Source organism: Dasypus novemcinctus, chromosome 8, assembly GCF_030445035.2.
Source record: "Dasypus novemcinctus isolate mDasNov1 chromosome 8, mDasNov1.1.hap2, whole genome shotgun sequence".
Lineage (NCBI taxonomy): Eukaryota > Metazoa > Chordata > Mammalia > Cingulata > Dasypodidae > Dasypus > Dasypus novemcinctus.
This window is the reverse complement of record NC_080680.1, coordinates 56,876,671-56,902,447: the sequence shown is the minus strand read 5'-3', so window position 1 is coordinate 56,902,447 and position 25,777 is coordinate 56,876,671. Positions and strand designations below refer to the sequence as shown.

Genomic DNA, 25,777 nt, shown 5'->3' with positions numbered 1-25,777 from the left:
TTTTTTATTCCATTTGTAGAGCACAGGCAGAGTAGATTTTACATAATTTTTAAGGGCCCTAGGAATTTTGGAATGATAAATGAGCATTGGCTTCAACTTAAAGGCACCAGCTCCATTAACCCCTACCTGGAGAGTCAGCCTGTCCTTTGAAACTTTGAAGCTAGGCGTTGACTTTTCCTCTCGAGCTATGACATATGACAGTCCCAGATGGCATCTTCTTCCAGTAGAAGGCTGCTTCATCTACATTGAACTGTTGTTTAGTTAGCCAACTTCATCATTTATTTTAGAGAGATCTTCTGGATAACTTGCTGCGGTTTCTACATCAGCACTTGCTGCTTCACCTTACACTTTTAAGTTATGGAGATGGCTTCTTTCCTTGTTTTCATGACCCAGCCTCTGCTACCTTCAAACTTTTTTTCCAAAACTTTCTTACCTCTCTCAGCTGTCATAGAGCTGAAGAGCATTAGGGAATTACTCTGGATTAGGCTTTGGTTTAAGCACTCTTGTGCCTGGTTTAATCTACCATCCATACCACTATAACTTTCTCCGTATCGGGAATTAGGTTGTTCTACTTTCTTATCCTTCATGTGTTTACTGGTGTAGCACTTTTAGTTTCCTTCAATAACTTTTCCTTTGCATTCACAACTTGATTGATGTTTGGTACAAGAGGCCTAGCTTTTGGCCTATCTTGTCTTTCGATTTGCCTTCTTCCCTGACCTTAACCGTTTCTAGCTTTACATTTAAGTGCTGGGAAAAAGGCCAATCCATGAAGCAATCAGAACACATGTAACAGTTAAGTTCTTTGCTTTATATGGATGTGTTCTTTGTCTATATGGGTGTGATTCATGGCACCCCAAAACAATTACAATAGTAACATCAAAGATCCCCTGATTACAGATCTCCATAATTGATACAATAATAATGAAAAAGTTTGAAATATTGCAAGAATTCCCAAAATGTGACAAAGGGACACAAAGTGAGCACATGCTGTTGGAAAAATGGCACTGATAGACTTATTTGAATTAGTAAAAAACACACTATCTGTGTAGTCAATAAAGCAAAGCACAATAAAGAGATATATCTATATGTAAATTAGTACAATGTTATTTTGTTCAGTTATATCTGCTGTGTCATTTGTGCTTAGATGGAGACTTTGTGTTTCTTTTCTTCCAACCAAATCCTCAAATACATTGTCTGAAGGTAGAGATTAGTTCTTTATATTATCAGTTCATTTCTAGGAGGGTACCTTCTCAAACCTATTTCTGGAACATTTTTATCTGTCATAATCTCAGTTATATCTTTAGCAATTCAGTTTCATTTGCTTTATCTTGGCCCTAATGGATTGTGTATTCCCATGGCATGTTTTTTAAATCACGGAATACCCACACCGAGTACATTGGAAGAATTAGGGATAATTTCTTGTTACTTATTGTCTTTTTTGGCTATAACTTACAGTGAAAAGTGTAAGTTTAGGATATGTATGGATGTGCAGTAAAAAACCTGCTAAAATTTAGATTAACTTTTCATCTGGCCTTAGGTCCTTCCTCTTCCCCCCATATTCCCCTCCCCAAATGCCAGAGAAAGTAAAGGACTTTTTCTGTCTTGTGATCTTAGTATTATTCCTATGGTTTTTAATGTTTGTGCAACATGTAAACTGTCATATTATGGAGGTTTTTCTTCATTTTTCCATTTCACTGTAATTTATCATTAGAAGAAAAGGGGGGTAGAAAAAAAATTGAAAGTTATTGCTAGATTTACTGCATGATTATTTTGTTTATTTATACTGTGACCCAGTTTCTTTTGAGCTGATTCTATTCAATGACACTAAATTAGTCTAGATAGTACCTGTTATAGTTTCTCTGTAAATATTTGTTGAATTCAATTGATGAATTTTGCTTCAAATGACACAAATTGACAAAAACAGATTTCATGCTCAAGATTTGTTTTTTGTGGTTTTTTTTTGCAAATTAATATACAGTAATTTTCCATTGTTATATTTTCCATATAAGATTTGGTGATATCTATCACAAACTAGGATGATAATGTTTAAAGAGATGAAAATAATACCTTGGGGGGTTTCAAAATGTTTAAATGAGAGGATGCACAGGGCCATAAACAGTAAATGGCAATCTGGCAGCTGAGCACACACAGGCACCAGAGTTATCCTGTTAAAGTTCCTTCAGAAAAGATTGGCAACACAACCGATGCTATATGTTTTCCATCATGTCACTTCGTTCTTGTAGGGCTGTTCCCTAGCACAGTTTAAAACCTCAGATATATAGGAACTACTTGCATTTGTGATTGTAAATTTTGATATTGTGAGTTCATATACTTTCCTATGCATACGAACACAAATATTTTGATATTTCCTCTTTGAGGAGTGTTCTGGTAAAGCAGCCTAGATTATACCCTTCTGACAGAAGGAAATGCTTTTTTTTATTCTTTTTTTTAGATTTTTAAAAATTTATTTCCTCCCCCCCACCCCCCCAGTTGTCTGCTCTCTGTGTCCATTTGCTGTGTGTTCTTCTGTGACTGCTTCTATCCTTAGCAGCAGCACCGGGAATCTGTGTTTCTTTTTGCTGCGTCATCTTGTGTCAGCTCTCCGTGTTTGCAGCGCCATTCTTGGGCAGGTTGTACTTTCTTTTGTGTTGGGCGGCTCTCCTTACTGGGGACACACATGAGTGGCACGGCACTCCTTGCACGCATCAGCATTGCGCATGGGCCAGCTCCACACGGGTCAAGGAGGCCCGGGGTTTGAGGCGTGGACCTTCCATGTGATAGGTAGATGCCCTATCCACTGGGCCAAGTCCGCTTCCCTGTTTATTCTTATTTTATGACTTTTTGTATGAGAAAATGAAGGATGCCAAGTGAGGTCTTGTGAACTATTTCCTAGAGAAAACATAATGTCAAAATTATTTCTCTTTTCAAGTGTGCATATTTCTTTATGTTGATACATATTGGTGTACATTTCAGACAACCTTTCTTTGATCACCACCCTAGATTGTTAGTTATTCAGACAGTTGATTAGCATTTCAAAGTTGTCTGTGTCATGAGATATAAATAAATGTACAATGTTCTAGAAAACAATCAGATTCATAGTCTCTGTAGTGAAACTGCATAGTCATGTTCGTAAGAGAGAAAAAAAATACCCAGGAAAAAACCCAGGTCCAGTGCAATTTAACCAGTTAAATAGACTAACCATGACATGGCAAAAAGAAGAAATAGCAAACCTGGATGGATGTGTGGGATTACCAGATCTCCCAGTAGAGATTTATTTAAGAGCTTGTCATTGAAAAATCTAAATAATTCATCTTTTTATAAAAACTTGATTATTTTTAAGTGTTACTATTCTGTATTATAAGACTCTGAGGTATAGGATTTCATACTTAGTACTGAGTGGTAGTGGTGCTTTCTCACCTTTTTACATGAGAATCACAAGAGAAACCTGGAATTCTAAATATAATATTTAATCTATCCAGTACTGTTTAATTCTACTACCTGACATTTATGTTAGAGTGAAAATACATCAGACTTCACAAAAACGCTTATATTTGTCCAGGAAAATAAAGGTCCTATCAGCTAGTACAATAGAAAGAACTTCATATGGGGAGCCAGTTACAATGATGTGTGAACAGCTCAAAGGCAAATGGGCAGTGAGGCTACCCAGACATTACAAAGGTAGGAATCCACTGCCACAGCTAGCCCTGGAGGGGTAAAGAAAGAAGGTGGGATTACTAGAGTCCTTGAGCTAGAGCTGCCTGAGGGGAGTGGGGACCACAGAGCTGGAAACCTGTCTAGTGAAAACCAGAACTACGGAGTAGATACAGCCACCATTGGAGGCACTTCTCAGAGCCAAGAAAGAGAAAGAAGTCCTTCCTTTCTCCCTTCATCCCACCCTGGAAATTCCAAAACTAGCCACGAGCACCTCCCATTGGGTGGACCTAGACTGACCTAACTGCTGAAAGAACCTAGTTGCTAAGAGAACTGAGAAATGTAGTTTACAGGACCAGAATGGGATGGATCTGAGGGCAAGTTATCATTACATGGCACCTTCTAATTTCTAGGGGGATTTGGGGATGGAATTAGGTGAAGTTCAAAGCCTTACTTTTTGGGGTGTTAAGCTTGCATGATATTATATATTCAAATCCTATGACACTGCTTTTTTACTGGCATCGAGTTAATTTTTTTTTCCTACCTGAAAATATGGTTTAATCCTATTAGGTTGATTTATGTCTTTCCTTCATAACATTATTGTTTGATGCTTTCGAACATTCTCTATGAATAATCTTGTTGTTTAATTTCCAAGTTTTAACATACTGTATATATCAGGAAGAATTTGATCATCTGTAATTAGAACAAACCTTTAATACCAAAAACAACAGGTGACAGGCTCAAGTGTTTTTGTGGCAATTAGCTCTGACAAGAAATTATGTACAATCTCTCCCTTCCTTTTTCCATGTTTCAGAGGAACCAAGAGTGGACAAGGAAAACTTCAACTGCCCTTGTAATCAAGCACTATCCATAATTTGGAAATAATGGTGTGGTTTCTTGGTTCTTTTGTTATTTTTTTGGAGGTTGGATATGCAGCATAGTTTGTTTTTTTGATTGGAAGGTAATGTCCATTTTGAATTGGCAGCATAATAATCAATTTGGAAAATTGAACATTAGCCATGTGTAATGTTATGTGCAATGAAAATAATCTTTATGAGCATGGGCGATGAATCTGTAGTAACAAGCTTGAAGTTGGTCTGTTAAAATGTTGTCACATCTGGAAGGCATTTGATATATAATATTACATAAGTTTGATAAAATTTGGGGTTAAGACATATGGATAGGACATTATGCAGAAACTTGTCTTTTTTGTACTCTCTGGATTTAGCTTAGAGATTTTTGAATCATAAGGAGTCCATTTGAATCTCTCTTAGAGATGAACTGAGTAAAATAACAAAATGGGAGGAATTTGGAGCACATGGTATGCAGTACAGTGCTGTGCTCTTACACTCTAGATTCCCCTCTTAAAAAAATTGATGCAGACAATGGACGTGTCTCATTATTTTCTTCTCATTTCCCAAATAACCATAGTAACACATAGTGGATTCCACTGTAGGTTTCTATAAGAGGCTCTTTATTATATTTGGCTAAAATTACTTGTATATTTAGTCTTTCTCTTAAAATCAACATTTGAATTTGTTGATTTTAAGACAACAAGGGAAAAATATTGTCCCTTGTAGTTATTATAAATCTTCTTACTTCTCTTGAGTTGTAGACTTTTCAGAGTTCTTTCAAAGATATAATTCTGTTTATAAGAGAAAGCTTGACCTTCCCTTAGAAAAAAACAGAAAAAGTCATGTTTGTTAAACCAATTCTTGTTTTTATTTTATCAGTAAAAATTGAGTTACTTTTTTCTCATGCAGTTTTTTTTAAAATTTTGCAGTGACGATGTTTATTGCGAATGGCTTGTTACAAACAAAATATATTAATATTTATGTATAAAATCTCTGCAATGCAAACATTCCTTGTGTCCCTCTGTGGCTAGAGTGAGCAAAACCACGTGTCCAGGGTGACTTGAGAGCTGGCCCTGAATCCTGGTTAGGATGGGTGGGCAGTTTTGGGTGCCTCTCGCTATGGGTTAGAGTTCCTGATGTCCTTCTCTGGCCCCAACTTCATGATGTGTGCGAGAACACAATACAGCATAGTCTGTGTCCTGCCTCCAAGACCCTCCCCAGGCAGACTGGGCCACTTTCTCAGGAATGTAAATGTCCTGTGATGGAGTTGGGGTGCTGAGACCACTCTCCTGGAAGCCTGGGGGTATCATCTGTGGTTCCTGGAGGCCTCTGCACTGTATGTTGCTCATATCAGCCTTCTGGAAGTTTCATTTCCTCTAATCATTTTCCTTGATTCAGCTCTTCTCACCTGTTTTCTTGGAACCTCTCCCAAGGAGGCCCAAACTGTACAGCTCCTTCTGTGGGACTCGTGAGCAGAAAACGCTGAGCTCCCCGGAGACTCGGGCTGCCAGACATTAAGGCAATGGAGACAGACCAGTCTGTCGCCACACTGGTCCCTGTACCCCGGAGAGGCTGGCCAGCTGACAGAGTGACCTCTGCGGACCATGCCTCCCACTGGGCCAAAGGCCGCATAAGGAGCAATCTGGCTGGAGGCTGACTACCCTCAGAAGTAGAGTCCTCCCTGCCCTGCAGAGTGCCCACTGGGGAAGGGCTGCTGGCAGGTGGAGGCGGAAACTGGGCACAGTGGGGAGGGCAGCAGGCTGCTACTCTCACGCCTTGGGCACTGAAAACCAAGACCCAGGAAAGCACGGATGGCAAGGCTGCCCCTTAGGGGTGGGTACCCCTAGCCCTTTGAGATTGACCTAGCTTCCTTATATTTTATGTGCAGACCTGGGCCCGAGATCCAGCCCATTCTGTGCTGGGCATACACCACTGGATGGGCGGGTTCCTCATCTGTAGGTCCGGGGGGGGGGGGGGGCGTGCCTGGCCCTGCACCAGGGTCCCCTTCTCTTTGAAAGAGTAGGTAGCTGGCTCTACTCTCTCTCAGGCCCTGGCAAAAGAGGTGTTTATTAACGGTATTAAAGTACCTGCGACCTCATATTAGTGTCTCACCTGAAAGTGATTCTCATCCCCCAGATGTCTCATGCACAGTTTTAGTTTTCAGGAAGAAGTTACTATCTCCTCATTTGTTTGCTTATTTACCCTTTTTAAAGCTGCTAGTTCACATGATGTATTATTCAAGTAGTTTTATTCCCGGTAAATTAGGTTCTGTCCTGAAACATGGGACAGAAGTTCTTTGAAATGCTTATCAAGGAACTGTTAGGACATTTAATACCATTATCCTCCATATCAGCAAGCTTCCTATTTCAGCAAGTGATTTCTCTGATTTTTTTCTCCAAAATCATGATAAAATTATTTTGTCAGCAGAAGCAGTAAGGAATGTCTAAAACACAAATCTACTTTACCTGGGTAGAAAGTATGCTAGTCTTCATCTTCATCTGTTATTCTGTTAATTATTGTGCACTTTTGGGTTAAATATATACATTTATTTTTATATGAACATTTCATCATGTTCTTATGAGTCATGGTTCAATAATAAAACAAGGGCCAATTATTAATTACATATAACTAATAGAGTATATAAAATGCATCCAGTTTTCTTTTCTCTAAGATCATAGAATGATTCAAACATAAACATTTTAATGATATGGCAAAATATCGTTTCAGCTAACATCATGGGGATATCTGTATCCAATAAAATAAGGTCTGAAAGAAATCCATAACAATATGGTTTTTTAGTCATTGACCAAATCTGTTGCTTAATTTTGTTTGCAGAGAAATTGCAGAAACTTGAGAAAAAGAATATTTATAGATAATAGCCAAAAAAGGCAAAAGTTATAATTGGCATTACTGTCAGATTATTTATAACTTGAGGAAGAAGAAAAGTGTTTTAAGCCATCAGTCTTGTTCATTGCAAAATTGCGTTTATTCATTCAACGCGTGTTAATTGAGCATCTACTATATACCAGGAATTATGCTAGGCAGTGAATAAGACTAAAAATGTATCTTGACCTCATGGATTCTACAGTCTAGCAGGAGAGCTTGGCACTAACCTAGTCCTTCAGTTACCTGTGTTCTCAGTGTTTGCATGGAAAAGTACAGAGAAAAAGAAGAGGAGTACTAACTAGGTGAAGTTTTGGCTTTTTTTTTTTTTTTTCGTGTATGTGGGTAGCAATTAAACCTTAAAATATATTTAAAATATATATATTGTCCTTTCTTTACAAATATTTGTACGGATTTTCACAATTGTATGAAGAGCTTTTTATTTCTAAATCCTTTGGAAATGACTAAACTAAACTTCTGGCTTTTCTTATCCAGCGCTAAGTGATTGGGCAAGATGAAAACTAATTGGCGTGAAGTGGTTTGCTTAGTCAGAGTGCAAGCAGTTGGCAGTTTCTGAATGGAACCCAGGTCTTCTGCCTCTCCAGGCAGTTTGGTGAGACCATGTCCTGCTCACGGAGAAGAAAGATTACTAAGAAAATATTAGAAAGTTTTGAGTCTGGTTTTAATCTAGATGTACAAAATTATATTAAGTTTTAGGAAAATACATGAAAGGACATGGCATGAAAGGGCCATGTGAACATAGGAATATAGTATGTGTAGGGTTTAGAATTATGTATGATGACCTCAGGACAAAACAAAGTAGATATATAAGTCACTGTGCTAGGTAATATAATACGTGTTGTTCCGGGCTTTGGAGGTAAAACAGAATTAATATTCCCATATTCCTTTTTTAAAAAGAAAACTTAAAGCTAATAGGATCATAAACATTGCATTTGGTTCACATTGGAATTCTGCATTGATTTTTCAATTTGCCTCCACAATTGTGTTCTTGAGTTTGATGACTTTCTGGTTTTCATTTCCAGATTCATATTTCACCAACATCCTCTTTGCACTACATACCTTGCTATAAAATGCAGTTTTCTTGGTTTCCAAGAGAAAACTCAAAACTATATTATATAGTATAGCTGAAATCCACAATGTCTCCCAGATGGAAAAAATAGAACATTCATCTCATCTTTTCCTACTGGATCTGGCCAAATTTTGGGAAAGGACTTCATTGTTTTCATGTGACAAACTGCATTGGCACATTGTTCCTTAAAGTATGCAGTGGCGTGTTCATCTAATATTATGAGATATGGGCAGCATTTACGAAAGGTTATAAATCTTACAACTCTCTTCAGAAAACTTAAAATACAGCTGGAAATGTTTTGCTTCCAACAAACATGCAATCTTCATAAAATTGGAAAAGAAATGTTCTGAATAAATAATGTTTTGGTTTATTTCTCTCTAGTGCGAGAACTATTTTTTTTTTTTTTTAGGCAAAATCATGCCACCAAACTCCTCCCTCCTCTACACTAACACCCTTGCCTCTGTATTTATTTCATGCTGATGTGTTAAAATTAAAAAAAAAAAAAAAAAAAAATAGAAAGAAATGTCAGATTGCTTTGCCTTGTTTTTAAAGATAGAAAACTGGATCCAGTTCTAGGGGCTTTTCCCTAACTAGGCCAGTTTAAAGCGAAACAAGGATTGAGTCAGTTAATTAATTGAAATGAGATTACAAATCAAAAACATATTACGCAATCTTGATTTAATTACCACATTTTATTTTCTTAATTGAAAACACACTGTAAAAAGTTAGCAATCCTGACAATGACCAGTGTGGAGTTTTGCTTTCTGTGGGTTCCTGGTTTAGGAAGCAAGAAGTAAGGTGATCTTGATTGTGACCTTTGGCTCACAAAATCCCTGGATCAGTAGAGAGTCATTGAACTTAATCTTGGGGCAGAAAGGTCAAATATGGTTATCTCTGTTTTCATTCCTGGTGGTTTTGCTGCTGATCAGTGAAGTGTTGCAGCCCTCTGATTAGGGGCGCTGGTGGGCTTAACACCTTTTGTGCAGAGGTATTGAGTATCTTTCCTGGTCACTAGTCCCCAGGCATGGACAGGTTTGGTTTGCTCTCAATAGGCATAAGTGATTTTTTTTTCTTAAATTTCAGCAGCTTATGTTTTTCCGTTGATTCCTTGTAGACAAATTTTACTCTTGAGTGCAGAGAAATCTGCATTTTACCCCTTGGAATATGATGCTTTGAACCTAATCTGATAGACAAAAAAGTGGTTCTTTAAAGAAAAGTTTAATAACAGAGCTAGTGGAATGTGTAAGGATGAGAACTAGAGGATATAGTGCTTAAGTGCTATAGTTCTGTTTTTTTTTGTTGGTGTTATTAATCAAATTACTTTATCTGTAAGGATCCTCAGTATAGCAGCCTCTAAAACTACAAGTTTTACTATATCACGTATGTATTTGAAAATCAATGTTAGCAGAGTGGGTATACTTCTGTGGTTGCCTACCTGCTTCACATGTATGAGGTCCTGGGTTCATTCCCCAGTAACTCCTAAAAACAAACAAACAAACAAATAAATAAATAAATAAAATAAAATCAATGTTAACCTCTTAAAAGGGGGATCTGAAAGTATGGCTCTTCAGCTGGGAAACAATAAAGTTTAAAAGGCATGTCTGAGATTTTGTAGAAGTCCAAAATATTATTTTGGTTCTGCCTGAAGTATTCTGAGAGATTTGAGTGTTCTTTTTGACAGAACCAGATTTAAGGGAAGGCGTGCAGATTCACCGAAAATATATAAGGGACTCCATTAACAAGGTGATAGAGTTAGCACTTCCCATATATAGCTTGTTTACAAAGTTTTGAAGTAAGTGGACTCCAAATATTATAGTGTCCTTTTAAGAAGAGACAGAAAGAAAGAATGAGGCAGAGAGAGAGAGAGGCAACCTGGAAGAGAAGGAGAGAGTGGTAAACAGAAAGACTTCTACATACTTAGAGAATTTAAGAAAGACCATTTTCCCACACATTTACATGCTTATGCAATACAAAGAAAGCACTTACTCAGTTTTCCCACGTTCTTCCTTTGTGTTATTTTAATAAACATTTAATAGAAGGAAAAGAAAACATTGTAAAACTATATTCTTGTGTCACCCTAATTAATGAAGCAGTCCTCCATTAAAACTGAAGCTTTATAATATTTAACTGTGCTGGAGAAAAAAAAAAGGCAAATTTTATAATTGGAATTGTATTATGTAAAGCTGACTTGCTATAAATTCCAGGGCAGTCAGTTGTTGTAGGTGGTAAACTGCCAAAAGTGAGGCACAACACATGGGGCAGAGATGGATAGAGGGAGATGGAGGTTTTGGCCTTGGAGAAGAACACAGTTTTCTCCCCCTCCCCCTTAAAATGTCAGATTTTTTTGTCTTATATATATATTTCATACATAAAATGCATGCCCATCCCTTAAGTTTTTATTTGTTTCTTACATCTTGATATTTCTCTTTCCTAAGTGAATCTTTATGGCAGGCTATATATTTAATTTGTAAAAATGTACTATTTTAGTATGTTGGTAATTGATAAGGTTTTGGAGAGAAAAAAGGAGACTGTTCTAAGCCTTTAAAAAAAATCTCGTGGTATTCTTTAGTTGACAATAGACTATTCTTTACCTGCTTAAGGAAAAGAAATATGACAAAGGGGCCCTTTATCACATGATGACTAATTTTAGTTCTAGCAGGAGGCGATCTGTAGGTTAATAGGTTACAATGTGAATTTCATTTACTTTTCTGATATCCCTTGATATAAAAGCTATATTGTTAGAGAATCATAAACTTTTAGATCCAGAAGGGACCTGAGAAGTTACCTTCTTCAGTCCCTTTTTTGTACCAAAGTTATTGTAAATTAAAATTGTGTTTCTCAAATTTGGTTTTTCTGTGATACTCAGGTCATGATATCAGAGAGTAAAATGAGTTCCTGGCATACGTTTTGTCTAGGAGTGAAAAGACAAACTTCTGTATACAAAGGTCATAAGGGCATCTTGGCCCCCTGCCTGCAAACTACAAGTCTGCTTCCTAGACCTCCCCTTCTTCCCTTTGTAGGAGAGAGTCGAAGATTAATTTCTGACTCAAAATAGTTCCTTTTATCCACCCATCAGATCTCCAAATATTCCTTCAGGAATTCAGGGAGGCAGAACAGAGCCTTATGTTAGACTGGGAGATCCAGCCTTGTGAATTGTGTGTATGTCCCCTTTCCTTGCCATGAAAGTTTTGTCTCTTCGAATTCCAATGCATGTTTCTTCACAGAGGGGCATTCCTGGTCTTCTTTGTGCATTCTTTTAGTTTCTCAACCAATTGTTTTCCATTTGTTGACTTACTCAACCCAACATGCCAGGCACTGTATCAAAGATTAGGGCTATGAGCCTCACTGAGGCAACATCCCTGCCTCATGTTGTTCAGAATCTAAAAGAAATGACCTCAACAGGAGGACTTCAGGAAAAATGAAGGAGAACATCATGTACAAAGACTTGGAGTTATAAAATATAGGTGACACACAAAGAACTAAAGTCTAAGGTGTGACCCAGATGTTAATAGGGGCCTTGAATGGCGTACTAAAAAATTTGGAGTTTTCCTTGTGAGTATTCAGAATACATGCAAAGGTTTCAGCAGGGAAGTAGTTTATTCACTTTTAGCTTTTAAGAAGATCACCCTGGTAACAGTGTGAAATATGGACTAGAGAGGTGTGGGATTAGGTAATTTTTCAAGACCTAATTCCAGGGTCACCTCCCTCTGGTAACCTCTATGACGTGGCCTTGTCCACTTTTTCTATGAAGAATCAATTATTCCCTCCTGCTATATACCCATTTATAGTACCTATCACAGTACATTATTTTTTATTCATGTATTTCTGTCTCTTTGGCCAAGCTGTGAGATTCTAGAAGGCATAGAATGCCCATACTTCTTTACAAAAGAATATTTTAAAGGTCATTAGTGTAAAATGAATGCAAACTAATAAGCATTTATGGAGTAAAAACCATTTCCAAGGCCATTAATCATTTATTATCTAATATTTTAAAGAAACATTTCATTGAACTTCTATGAGATTATCAGTAAAACATTAGAATTTCCTTTGTTTAGCTGAGACCATAGTCTCAGCTAAACTTTAAATTTAGAGTTGACCTCTCTTTAAAGTATCCTTAGCATAGAGAGTTCAATGATAATAATTATTTCTAGCTTAGGTAGAAATTTTAAATTTCAGAAAGAGGTTTTGAATGTATTGGTAAATGTTGGGAAGGAGGAGCTAAGTTGGGGGGAAGGTAAAGTTTCCAGAAATGTTCTATCTACTGAAAGATTATTTTTGTGTATTTTTAAGATGACATCATAATTACTCAAGAGGCAGTTTGTCTGTGTGGGTGACCTGTATGGAGAATATACTTTTTAAAAAAATTTATTTATTTCTAAACCCCCCGCCCTCTGCATTGTCTGCTTTCTGCGTCCATTCTCTGTGTGTTCTTCTGTGTCTGCTTGTCTTCTCTTTAGGTGGCACTGGGAACTGATCCCAGGACCTTCTGGAGTAGGAGAGAGGTGCTCAATTTCTTACGCCACCTCAGCTCCCTTGTCTGCTGTGTCTCTTATTGTCTCTCCCCCGTGTCGTTTTTGTTGCACCATCTTGCTGTGCCAGCTCTCCTCTCAGGCCAGCTCGCCACATGGTCCAGCTTGCCTTCACCAGGGGCCCCCAGGAATTGAACCTTGGACCTCTCATGTAATAGATGAGAGCCCAATTGCTTGAACCACATCTGCTTCCCAAGAACACACCTTTTAATAGTTGCCATGTAATTTTGGATAATTCATTCAGATCATTTAAATATCTCAGGATCTTCCATAAAGTTGGGTTAATAGGGAAGTCTGATGGCTCCTTATGAAAATTTCTGATATTGGAAGAGCCATGGAAGATTGACTTTTTTTTTTTTAATAAAAGAGTAGATAGGATTGAAGGAAAGTTGGCAAGGGTCACGCAGTGGTGTGAATGTTTTCTTACGCCTGGAAAATCTTTAACCTGGGGTAGGGAATTGATTGAGTTAAAAAAAAAAAGTAGTAATTTGGAAGTAGCTTCATTAGCTATTTTTTTCCTAGAAAAAGAATGTAATATGTATGTTTAATTCACACTTCAAAAAAATTAAGAGTAAAGAATATGAAATTTTAGTAATTCTGTATGCAAAACATATTCCAGTTCTATGTTATATCCAGTTCAGTCAGAAAGAGAAAAACACATGAATGTAAAAAAATATAGATTGAGTCTAAGAAAGAGAAAATAAAATATGGAGGGAATGAGGGAAAGTTGGTTTGGTCTGCTGTCTTCAAAACATTCCCCTCTCTTTTTCTCTACTGCATCAAAATCTTCTTTCTAGACTCAAAGTCCAGTGCACTGGGCAACACACAATCCCCATTCTTATCTACCTTTTCCTTATAGAGTTGAGTCTTCAGGAAGGTAATTTTCATCAGCTGACCTGTATCTCCTGCCTTTCGAGCATGACACTTCCTGAGAGCGTCATAGACTCAGTGCCCTCCTCCATCCTTGGGGTACTGGGACTAAAGTGTTTACCACGGGAATTCTCATGTGGGCATACACCCATCCATGTTCAGTTTATTCACCAGAGCTCTTTTTTAGATGGCTCACACTGGCATGAACAGAATTTGGTTATGTTCCTTATTTCTACTTTCTTCCTGAGAGATAGCACATTTAAAATATTGATCATTTTTAACGTAGATTCTAAGCTTAATACTACTTTTCATTTTTGGACATGGAGGATGTGTCTGGTCCAGTGCTTGATTCTTCACATAAAATATCATGTTTGCAATGATTCAATGAGGAGGATAATATTATTGCAGTTTTAAGATCAAGACCCCAAGGCTGTAAGGGTTAAGTAATTTTTGGAGAGTGAGGGGAGGTACCAGGGATTGAATCCACGACCTTGTACATGGGAAGCAGGAATTCAGACTTTAAGCTACACCCACTCCCTACGAGTTAAGAAATTTTGCACCAGATCAAGTCATAGTGAGAACCAGAGCCAGGGTTCACTATAGCACATTAAGTGTACACACATGCATGCACGCTCATACGTACATATAGGACTTGAGCAGCATGATGGAAGTGGTTAAATGAAACCATTGGGTGTAGAGTAATTTGACCTAGGTGATGAATTGGAAGGGTTTTAGATGTGGTCTGAATAATTCCTTCTCTGAAGTCAACCACAATAACAGTACGTTTTTGGTTTCTCTGCCAACTGCGACTCCCTGGTTACTTCCTTTTCCAGCAATTGGAATTAAGCATCCAATATAAGGTGACTTAAGCGTTAAGAGTAGTTTATAGTGTTAGAATTTGCAGTCTGAAAAGTAAATGTTCCGTTGCTTAGTCCCTGGGGGCTTATTTCTATGTTTTGGGGGTACAGGTTAGGCTTTTCTGCATCGTGAGAGGGCACAAGCTTTGGTGTATAAGGGAAAACCTGTCATTGTGTGCCAGTAAACACCAGGCCATTTTAGAAAGGGGAATTATTATTTTAAAAAGTGTGTGGCTCAAATTTTGGGTTGATTTCAGCTTTTTCTCAAATGCTTGTGGGTTTTTTTTTAGCTATATTTTTTCATTTGAAAAGGTTGGTCTATAATTTGTTGGGAATAGGGAGAAAAAGTTATTTGCTGCAGAAAAGAATAGGATTTCCCAAGACAGATGTTGTAATAGCATGGGATGTCATTGTTTACTAACTGGATACTCTCTTAGGAACAGAAGAGACTTTAATTCTTTACTGGACCCAAATTTTAACAACCAGATGTTGGGAAAGAGTTGTAAGGTGCCATTTGGGGGTTGATAAAACTATACATATTAAGGCTGACGTATAGTTCACAATTCCTAAAATGAAGCCGCTGCAGCAACTTGTCCATTGAAGACAACCTTAGCATACCTCTTATTGTGTCAACATGAAGTTGATATTTGCAACCTAGAAGGAAGCATGCCAAGACCTCCACAAGTGTGTACAGTAGCATTAGACAGAAAAATAAAATATGAGGTGACCTTGGTTAATAGGCAGTTGATGTATAAAAAGGAACCCCTCAAAATGTTCAGATTACTTGAGAAGTTAAACTAGAATGTAGCATCAATACTGAAGGACATTTGCCAGAGGAACTCAAGGCAGAAATATCTGAGACTGTCGCAAAATACTGGAATTAATCATTTTTAGGAACTACCATATTCCAGGCTTGGAGAGTGTCTAGTATTGTTCCACCTTTTATTGGAATTTAAGTAGAAAAAGGTTGATGCCTAAGTCATAAGTCCCTGAATCTTGCCGTAATTTCAGAAAAAGTAATAAAAGTCATAGGAGATAAGCTTTTAGAGAGTATTTGGCTTTCTTTGCCTATGTGCAAGAGACTCTAGCCATAATTGAGACCACAAGAGTAATCCTTCCCACTTCCTTTTCTCCTGTTTTGGGAAATCCTAAACATATTGGAGGATAATGGGAACTCACTAAATATATTTGCTAAGATTTTCTGAAAACTGTCTTAAGGCCAAAAGAAAAGGATAATTAAGGAAATAAGATTAAGAGGTAAAATTCTGATCTTGGCACTAAATTTGGTTAGCAGGTATGTGGCAACTGGCTGAAATAAATAACCAAGTTTTATATAGAGAGAAACTGAGAGGATGCCCTGTGTCTAATAGGAGTAGCAGCAATTGCAGTATGTTAATCGCTTACCTGGAAAAGCAGAATAAAATACTCTTTTTATGCTGAAAAAAAATCCAGCATAAAATTTTTCTGCTCAGCTAAGACTAAATCCCTTTCTTGGCACAGTACAACGACAGGGTTTTGGGGAAGAAACTACAGTATAAGGCAGCGTCATCTGTGCCCCACCTATCAAATTTTGGAAATCCACTGTCAAGTTCAAAATTGCCTTTTCTAGGCAAGCAAAGAAGGCTGCTGAATCTGAGCCATCCATTCCTCCAGATTTACCGAAAGCCTAGTGCACTCACAGCCATGGACTACACACTGAGGAAGACACAAAAGAAGTAGACAGAATCTTGCCTCTGCTTAGGAGCATGCTATTTACTTGGGCAGACAAAACTTAAATACTAGAGCCAATAAAAGATTAGAAAGCAACCTGCAAGTAAGTGTATAATAATATAGGGCAAATGACACAGATAAATGCGGAGGGGACATTGAGGAAAGACGAGTGAGCAAAATACAACAGTGTCAGATTAGTCAGGAAAGGCATGTTGCCTAACAGTAGTATAGCCTCCATGTTCCTTTCTGAAGCATTGATGAGAAATAATGGGGGATAAGAAATGCAGATCCACCGCATTGATCTCTTCCTTCTTAACTGCAGGTCCCTCTGTCTATCACAGATGGAAATTAAATTGATCCAACAATTTGCTCTTCACAAAGCCATGTTGGTTTCTACCTAGTAATTTATGCTCTTCTTGGTGTTTTCAAATCGATTGCTATTATGGGATGTAGACAAATCTGGGCCTGGATCCAGTAGGTTGGGGGATTATTCGAGTGGATGTGTGTGCATGCATGTGAAATCCTGGAAAAGCGAACTCTCATTTCCATGTATTTTATCCATTGAATAAAAACATATTTTCAGTTTTTTAAAAAGCCTGTTTAATTACACTCAGATTGCATTTTTAGGAAATGTATCTGCTTTATTTCATATTAGTACTGACTGTCCTTAATATTTGTTCAACCTTCAAACCACCTTTTGTGGCTTTGCAGCCAGACGCTTTGTTTAAAAAAAAAAGCCTTGCTTTATCCCAAGACTATTATAGATCACTGTTTTTTTTTTTTCTTTTGACATAAAAGTATGCATAGACACTCATTTAGTTTGATAAATAAAAGAGTTGCCACCAAGAGTCTTGGGAAAGTGTATTTCATTTAAACACTCGACTGCATTGTTGTACCTTAATTTTTTTTAAAGTCCTTCTGAGGATTATGAAATTCTTTCAAACCAAATTAAAAAGAAAACATTTTCTGTGATTTCTTTGCAGATTCTGGACAATCAGGAAGTCCAAGCCACAATGATCCTGCCAAGAATCCTCCAGGTAAATATGTGTTCCAGGACATTTGCAATCTGACATTGTTGGAGAACAAAGGTACCACTGTATAGATAAACACACCATAATTGGTGAGCTGCCTATTTTGTTCTGGCAGGCAGGTATGATCAGGACAAGATGTGATTCTGTTTAGGTCCTTTGCTAGAGCAAATATTTCTATATTTGCGTCATCAGTATTTACCTAATCACCAGTATTTTAAATTTTTGTTGGTGTTTCTTTGAAAACAAATATGCATGTATTTTGGATGTGTATCTTTTAGGTGCTAAGACTCATTGCTGTTGGAAAAGCCTTAATAACAAAACAAAACAAAACAAAACAAAACAAAAACCCAACAAAAACCTTTAAAGCTTTCTTTTAAAACTCACAAGAAAAAGTAAGTTTTCCGTACTCTTATTATATTTATCAACTCTTATTGCTTTAAAGGTGTGTGTGTGTGGGGGGGGGGGGCGGATTTGGTTATGTTTTCAGTGAAGGATTTTTGCAAGAGTTTCTTTCCATAAGGTTTTTATTGGAATACCCAGAATCAGGAAATAATGAAAGTAGGACTTTTCCTTTAGCATAATGTATGCCAAATACCTTTTTATTTTTAGAAGTTGTTCCAGATCTGAAACTGTCTTCATATTTCTGTTGCTCCAAAGTCTGAAAGTATGGAATTTGCTTTTGATTTAATAGTGATGTCTTTTCTCATGAGATAAAACTTGAGCAATGAAGAATTTATAACATTTCATTATCATGAGAATTTTAATTATATCCATGACTTTGGTAAAAGAATGCTCTAGGATTAAAATAACAAAGAGAAAAAATTTCAAATCAATCAAACATTCTCCCTACTACCACCTCAAAATCTCTTGTTTTTTCATTGAAAATCAACCAAAATATTTATAAATAGTAATAATAAAAGTTTCCTCAGATAAGACTTAGTTTTAGGTCCTTAATTGTTTCAGCTTCCTTTTCATAATGCTTAACTAGTGTGAGAACTAAATACCTAAAGAAACCCCAAATTAACATGAACACGTATCATATCAATCTTGTTTTAAAATGATGTCAGAAAGATATAGCAGGTAGATGTGTAAGTAAAAATGCAAAATCAAAACAGATTTATTTTACTTCCTCATTCATGCCCATAGTTTGTCCTTTATTTTTACTTTAGGAAAAAAATCCTTTCCAACTACATAATAATTTATTCTCCATTGTACAAAATCATATTGACAAAAGTAGTGTATATTTCAAAGATAGAAAGTTCTAATTAAATACAAATTTAAAAATGCAGACCAAGTTGGTTTTTCTTTATTTTCTCCTAAGTGTTTAATATTGCTACAAATTGATTTAAAAAAACCCAGAAATACTGAGAAGTTTTAAATGTAACTCCTAGTTATTTTATTGTGAGTGTGAATGGGAGACTAGAATCATGACAGTTATTTTTAAAAAGAGACAAATGTTTAGAATATGATAAATGTTGCCAGAAATTTTCTGAATTTGGTAAAATTTCATTAACTTATCCATCTTATTTTATACAAATTTCTTCCTTTTTTAGTTGACTAATATTTTCTCTGTGTAAACATAATGGTCAAAAGTATCCAAATATTTTTTAAAAGCCTCCTCACTCATTTTACAAAGAGTGGGGTAGGGGTGGGGTGGAAAAAACTTCTGAAGAAAAGAGTTGATAGGTATTGTAAGTTAGATTAAACAAAGAATATGTTATTTGCATTTGAATGACAGCTTGATTTGAAATTAATAAAGCTGTCATTGTTTGAAATGCATTTCTGAACATGTACAGAAGGGAATTATGCTCACCTAAAAATGTTCTCTATTTGAGCTGAATGAATAATCTTTGAATAGTTGTGTAACATCAGGGTTTATTTTTCAATATTTGTCAAAAAGCTTGGTTAAATTTTTCTTTTGCTGCATATAGGGTATCATCTCTTAAATTACCTGCTTGCACAAAATATTGTAAACAAAAAAGACTGTCAGGGTAAACCCTTCTAATTTTTTTCCTTTTAATTTTTCCTGGGAAATTAAAAATGTGTTTTGAGGGAAACTGACTTGGCCCAGTGGTTAGGGTGTCCATCTACCACATGGGAGGTCCGCGGTTCAAACCCCGGGCCTCCTTGACCCATGTGGAGCTGGCCCATGCGCAGTGCTGATGCGCGCAAGGAGTGCCCTGCCACGCAGGGGTGTCCCCCGCGTAGGGGAGCCCCACGCGCAAGGAGTGCACCCGTAAGGAGAGCCGCCCAGTGCGAAAGAAAGTGCAGCCTGCCCAGGAATGGCACCGCCCACAGTTCCCGTGCCGCTGACGACAACAGAAGCGGACAAAGAAACAAAATGCAGCAAATAGACACAGAGAACTGACAACCGGGGGAGGGGGGAAATTAAATTAAAAAAAAAAAAAAGTGTTTTGAGAACTATGTCCTGAAACTGGGATTTTGTAGACAACTAAATAATATAAGTTGAATTGATGAACAGTTTTTCAGAGTTAGGATTTGATAAAAATATGTACAATATTAAAATTAATTTGAATGTAATTAGAAATTTGATGATTCAGAAACATTCCATCATTTCTATATGCTTTGTGTATCATTATGTTATGGTCTTAACCATAGAGCCTATTAAGTAATTCTGATTGATGAAAGTAAGACCACAGACTTTGTTCTGAAATGCCTGGAAATAAATCAAGCCTCAGGGAATACAGAGTTTGTTCTAATTTTAAATGTGAAATATCAGAAAGGATTAAGGTTTTTGTTTTGCAGTCAATTGGAATAAATTATACTTACTATTAAAAGCTTTTTTCATAAGTGTAAGCATTTTTGTAACTTTGGAGCATAATTTATCTTTTTTTTTTTTTAAGGTTTATTTATTTTTATTTCTCTCCCTTCCCCGCCCCCACCCCAGTTGTCTGCTCTCTGTGTCCATTTGCTGTGTGTTCTTCTGTGTCCGCTTCTATTTTTGTCAGTGGCACCAGGAATCTGTGTCTCTTTTTGTTGCATCATCTTGCTGCATCAGGTCTCTGTGTGTGCGGCACCACTCCTGGCAGGCTGCACTGACTTTCGTGCTGGGTGGCTCTCCCTATGGGGTGCACTCCATGTGTGTGGGGCTCCCCTACGCAGGGGACATCCCTGTATGACACGGCACTCCTTGCGCGCATCAGCACTGCGCATGGGCCAGCTCACCACACGGGTCAGGAGGCCCTGGGTTTGAACCCTGGACCTCCCATGTGGTAGGCGGATGCTCTATCCATTGGGCCAAACTACTTCCCCATAATTTATCCTTAAGAGGCTCTTTTCATTTCTGAATCCTGGCCTTGATTGAAATGTGTAAGCTCTAAAGTTGAGATTCACTATGATAAGAAGGCACAATCCATTATGGGAAAATGCAGTCTGTCACAAGCAACAAAACAATCCAATCACCTAGCTGCTTGTATTGTTTTAACAAGGAGAAGCTAAACGTTTGGAAAAGATGACTTTGATTCCCAACACTTTCTTGTCACTGGTAGTTTTTTACTGGGGGATTGGCCACCCATTGAAATAGCTACCATTGATGCCTGTGTTTATTTCCTAACAGCTTGGGAAAAGATGACAAAAATTCAAGTCCTTTTGGAGAGATAGCTCTTTGAAATCTGTTCCCCACTGTTGGTATGAATGTGGAATCCCATCCAATCTTTCTAGAAGTGCGGATGCATGTGTCTATATGCACAAACTAAACAGCCCCCTCTGACTTGGCTTTTCTCCAGCATCAGACAGGACTTTCTGACTTGCAGATTACTTCCTTACTGATTAGAAGAATTTATGGAGGGTGACTCTAAAGTTCTTCAAATTTCTTGAATGGGACTAAGCACAAGTAAACAAAAATAAAACATATTTGGGTGGAGGGATATTTGAGATTTATTATTTTTAAAAGCATTTTGTAGTCTTTTAAAGTTTTTTTTTTACACATGTAAGTAATCTTGATAACATTTCCTTTTACTATTAATAGTTGTGATTTTAATATTTTGATTTCATTCTTATTTATACGACAGCTATGGACACCATAATCTTTCAAAGCTAAGGTCCTCTAAAAGTCTCATTCTGGCCATGATGGTACCTAAGGACTTGCCATTATTATTTCAGTTAAGAAGCCCATTTCATTTTTTATTGATGTACATTTCCCTTGTTCATGATAGTCAAATGTTCTATGTCTATAATATTCAGTTATTTCTTTGTGACTATCAAATCAACCTCTTCTAAGCAATAGTCCTCTCTCAACTATAGCAAACAACTTTTGTGGACCAAAGACAAATCATTAAGAAAAAGACTTCTACTCACATCTAATTTTATTTCCAAAAATGAAAAAACTCCTTCGGCACTTTTAGAAAATGTGTGATTCGATGTAATCTTTTGATGTTTGCTTTGATTTCCTCTATTATTCCTTGGGCTATGGACTTCTAGATTTCTGATCTTGTCACTTGCCCAATGCTGAAATGGGTGTTATTCAAGGAAATCCAAGGTAATCTAGAAGTTGTCTTTCTGTCTTTAAGTCAATTCCAAGCTGAAACCTCTTTTGAGTTCAGGAAGGCTGTAGTTTTATGGGGAGTTCTTCCTTAGTTAGAAATTTAACAAAGAAACATTGAATTCTATGTCTCACAGAGGAGACTATGATACTTCTTGCAAATATTATGATGTAAACCTATGAAGCATTCCAAGTATCATTAGTCAGAGCTTTCTTACCTGGAATTGCATGGACTTAACATCCCACTTTTCTATTTGGCAAGATTTATAGGGTGCCTGTTCCATTTTGTGTGTTGATTTTTTATGAAGTCTGGGAAAACCTCTGGCAACCGTTAGAATCATATGTTGGGCATACCTTGAGTAAACCATCTTACATCCTCTCTGGAACAAAGTTGAGACTGAATAAATAATTGAGTAAATTAAACAGGAACTATCTATTAATCATAGCATTATTCCTGTCAGGAATTTAAGAAATTCTTCAAATTATAAAAGTTTTGATAAATTGATGTCAATAGGGAGTTATTATGGAACTAGTAAAACCCAGCCAAATAATTATCAAGAAAACTAGTTCAGCATCTGCAGTTTAATTTTCATCTGTGGGATCACCAGGACCCCAAATTTCCTTGAACTTTCACTTTGTATTTTCAAATTTTAGAGTTTGGGACAATCTTAATACCTTCTACTAGTGACAGAAATAATAAAATGTTTACTTTGCTGTTTGCATGTGAAAGCAGATACTTTTGATAAGCCCTCCAGGACTTCATAGAGCATATTTTATCTTAGAATATGGTGTTCAAAGTCCAAGAAAAGAGAAAATTCACTCTGATATTTTTGTCATAGCCCTTTTCCTCAGCTAGTAAGTCCCAAATCCATTCCTTCTCATATCCTCATTTATTGTATCCATCAGAGTCAAAACTTTTTAAAATGGAAAAATGCATTATTTCGTGATACCTAGAAGTAATTGTAAACTTTGACACTAGACAATATGCAACAGACTATAATCAGGTTTTTTTTAAATTCATAAAAATATAGAGCCACTAAAAGCATTGATCAACAGTGGTAAGACCTGATATCATAGGTAAAGCTTTTAGGTAATTTGAGAATGAGGTCTGTGCAAGTCAATGTGAAAATCAAAGGCTTTTTTTTTTTCTTAACGGATTCTATTTCAGAACATTTTACTTCTCCTTGAACTTTTTGAAGATATCACATTCAATAAAGTTCTTAACTTCAGTAGGATAGGATTCCTAGTAAAGAACAAGAGGATAAGGGAATGGATTGTTTTCGAAATACTGTTAAAACAAACAAACAGAAGGACACATATTCCTGTTTTTTCAGTCTGCCTTATGAAAACTTGTATAAAATCCACTCCTCGAATGTTGATTTATATGGGAGTTGACACAGTGTCCAAACTCTATAATAGTTCCAGCCTGATTACTTGTAGTATTTAATTTGGAGTAAAAAAGACATTTTAGGAATATCTATAAGGTAATGAGAGATTTTTCCATATTTCCCCAATTGCTTACTCTATTAGGCACAAATAATATCGATTGAGTGTCCACTCATTGCTGAGTTCAGAGTTAGATATTTCATTCCAGGAGATGGAACATGGGTTGAATCAGCTCAAAATGAGGAGTAGAGACAGTCCTGTGCCTTTGGGGAGTTGGTAATAGATGCCATTCCATATCCAGAATAGAAAATAGCCCTCAAAGTCCTATCTATTGGTGAATTTATCGGCCAACAGATATTTATTGAGCATCTGTCATGAGCATGGCACTATGCTAGATGCTACAGAGCATGCTACATGAACTTTGCTCTCTCCAAATTTTTCTCTCAAGAAATACATAGTATCTATTTATATCAAGGCTAAATATTATTTGGTGCCAAATCCAAGTATGACGGAGGTTAAATACTGTTAGCAGCCATTGTAGGGTGCATGGTGGAGTGGAAAGACCATGGACTTAAGAAGTATTTTTTTTCTCCAAGTCAAGGCTCCTCCTTTTACCCTGAGCCTGATGGCCACGGGGAGCATGAGCAAGTCAGCCAACTTCTCAGAAACTCAGGACAGCCTGGAGGGGTAGATGGAAGAGCACACTTGGCAAATAACAAGTGTTTGATAAAAGTGAGGACCGCTTTCACCCTTCTCTTCTAGTTGGGTTGCTCAAGAAGGTTTCCTTCAGGAAGTGTCATTTCATGAGGTACCAAATAGAACCATGCTGAAGCTTTTCTCTTTAAAGGCTTAAGATGACAGAAAAAAGCACAGGGCAAGTTAAGATGCTTAAGAAGAGACTGTTAGCGATTAAATAAGAGGCAGAAGAAACAGATTCGTTTTCTAGTCTCATGATGGAATAGAATCGTAGATTTTAGGTTGTCGTTTTCTTCTGAGCTCTTTGGAATTAAAGGCAGAGGTGGAATGGCATTTTGTTACATAGTATTTTAATCCTGACAGGAGAAAGAGTACAAATGTATCTTTAGAGATTTTTTTTTAATCTCCTGGCAAGAATTTATCTCTCAGGCCCTTATAGTAACATTATATAAACATTTTCCTAGTTGCCTTTCCATAGTGTTTCTACTTTCTGAAGTTGCCCACTTTTCTGTCTCCACTGAGGCTTCTCTCTGTCCCTTACTCTTCCTGGCCCTCTCTGTAGATCTCCTTTATTCTAGTGACTCCCTCTAAGCAACTTATTTCATGTTTTTTAAAAAACTACCCCTTTGCCCCTCATTCATACAATCCCCTTCAACCAGGTCCCCCAGCTCTCTCTCCTTTTTCGTGGCTTGACATAATAGACTCTAAAATTATGTCTTTGGCTTCTCCTGCACCTGGGCTTCTGTCCCCAATTAAATGATTAACATTAAATTTGTGACTCCTTTAAGGGCTGTGTACAATGGCTCATTACATTCACTTCCTGCTTCCATATTCTTGAGCATTTATTTGATTCAGTTGACTTGAAACTTATAACTTGCTCTTGAAAATGGGATTCTTTCCTGGTAATACAGGAACCTTTCTCTTTTCTTTCAGTTGCTTATGGTGGTTTCCTCCCTCTTCTGAACCAGGTCTTTGTCCTTGGTCTGACATGTTTTCTCAACACACCTGTGATTTTTAATTATAATCATTTTAAACTATTCCTAAATATATACCTTCATATTAGAGCTCTCTTCTAATGTTTCAGATCCAGGCATCCAACTACTTTTTGGGCATGTCCTCTAGATATCTCATCAATAATTAAAAAAATTTTTTTTAAATTTTTATATACTTATTTTAAAAATTTTTATTGAAGTATATAATTCATACCAAAAAAAAACCACACAAAGCACCCATGTATAACATCATACAGGGGTCCAATACATCAACCCAACACCAACACCTTGCATTGTTGCGAAACATTTGTTACCAATTATGAAAGAATACATATTTATTTTTAGTTGTTATAAAATACATATTATATAAAAACCATTTTAACCATTTTAAGTATGGCTTGACATTAAATACATTTTTAAAAAATTATTTATTTTTAAAAATTACATTAAAAAAATATGAGGTCCCATTCAACCCCACCGCCCCCACCCCCCACTCCCCCCACAACAACACTCTCTCCCATCATTGTGACACATCCACTGCACCTGGCAAGTACATCTCTGAGCATCACTGTACCCCATAGTCAATGGTCCACATCATAGCCCACACTCTCCCACGTTCCATCCAGTGGGCCCTGGGCGGATCCACAATGTCCTGTAATTGTCCGTGAAGCACCACCCAGGACAACTCCATGTCCCGAAAACGCCTCCACATCTCATCTCTTCCTCC

General features: G+C 37.0%; 1 protein-coding gene across 7 annotated transcripts in view; it reads left to right on the top strand.

Annotated features, from left to right (window-relative positions):
* NFIB (nuclear factor I B) overlaps positions 1-25,777 on the top strand; it is a 238,330-nt gene that overhangs the window by 124,923 nt on the left and 87,630 nt on the right. For all 7 annotated transcript variants that reach the window (XM_058301874.2, XM_058301878.2, XM_058301877.2 and 4 more), the window contains exon 3: positions 17,428-17,481. In XM_058301874.2, the coding sequence (XP_058157857.1) occupies positions 17,428-17,481 (54 nt within the window). The remainder of the gene's footprint in view (positions 1-17,427; positions 17,482-25,777) is intronic.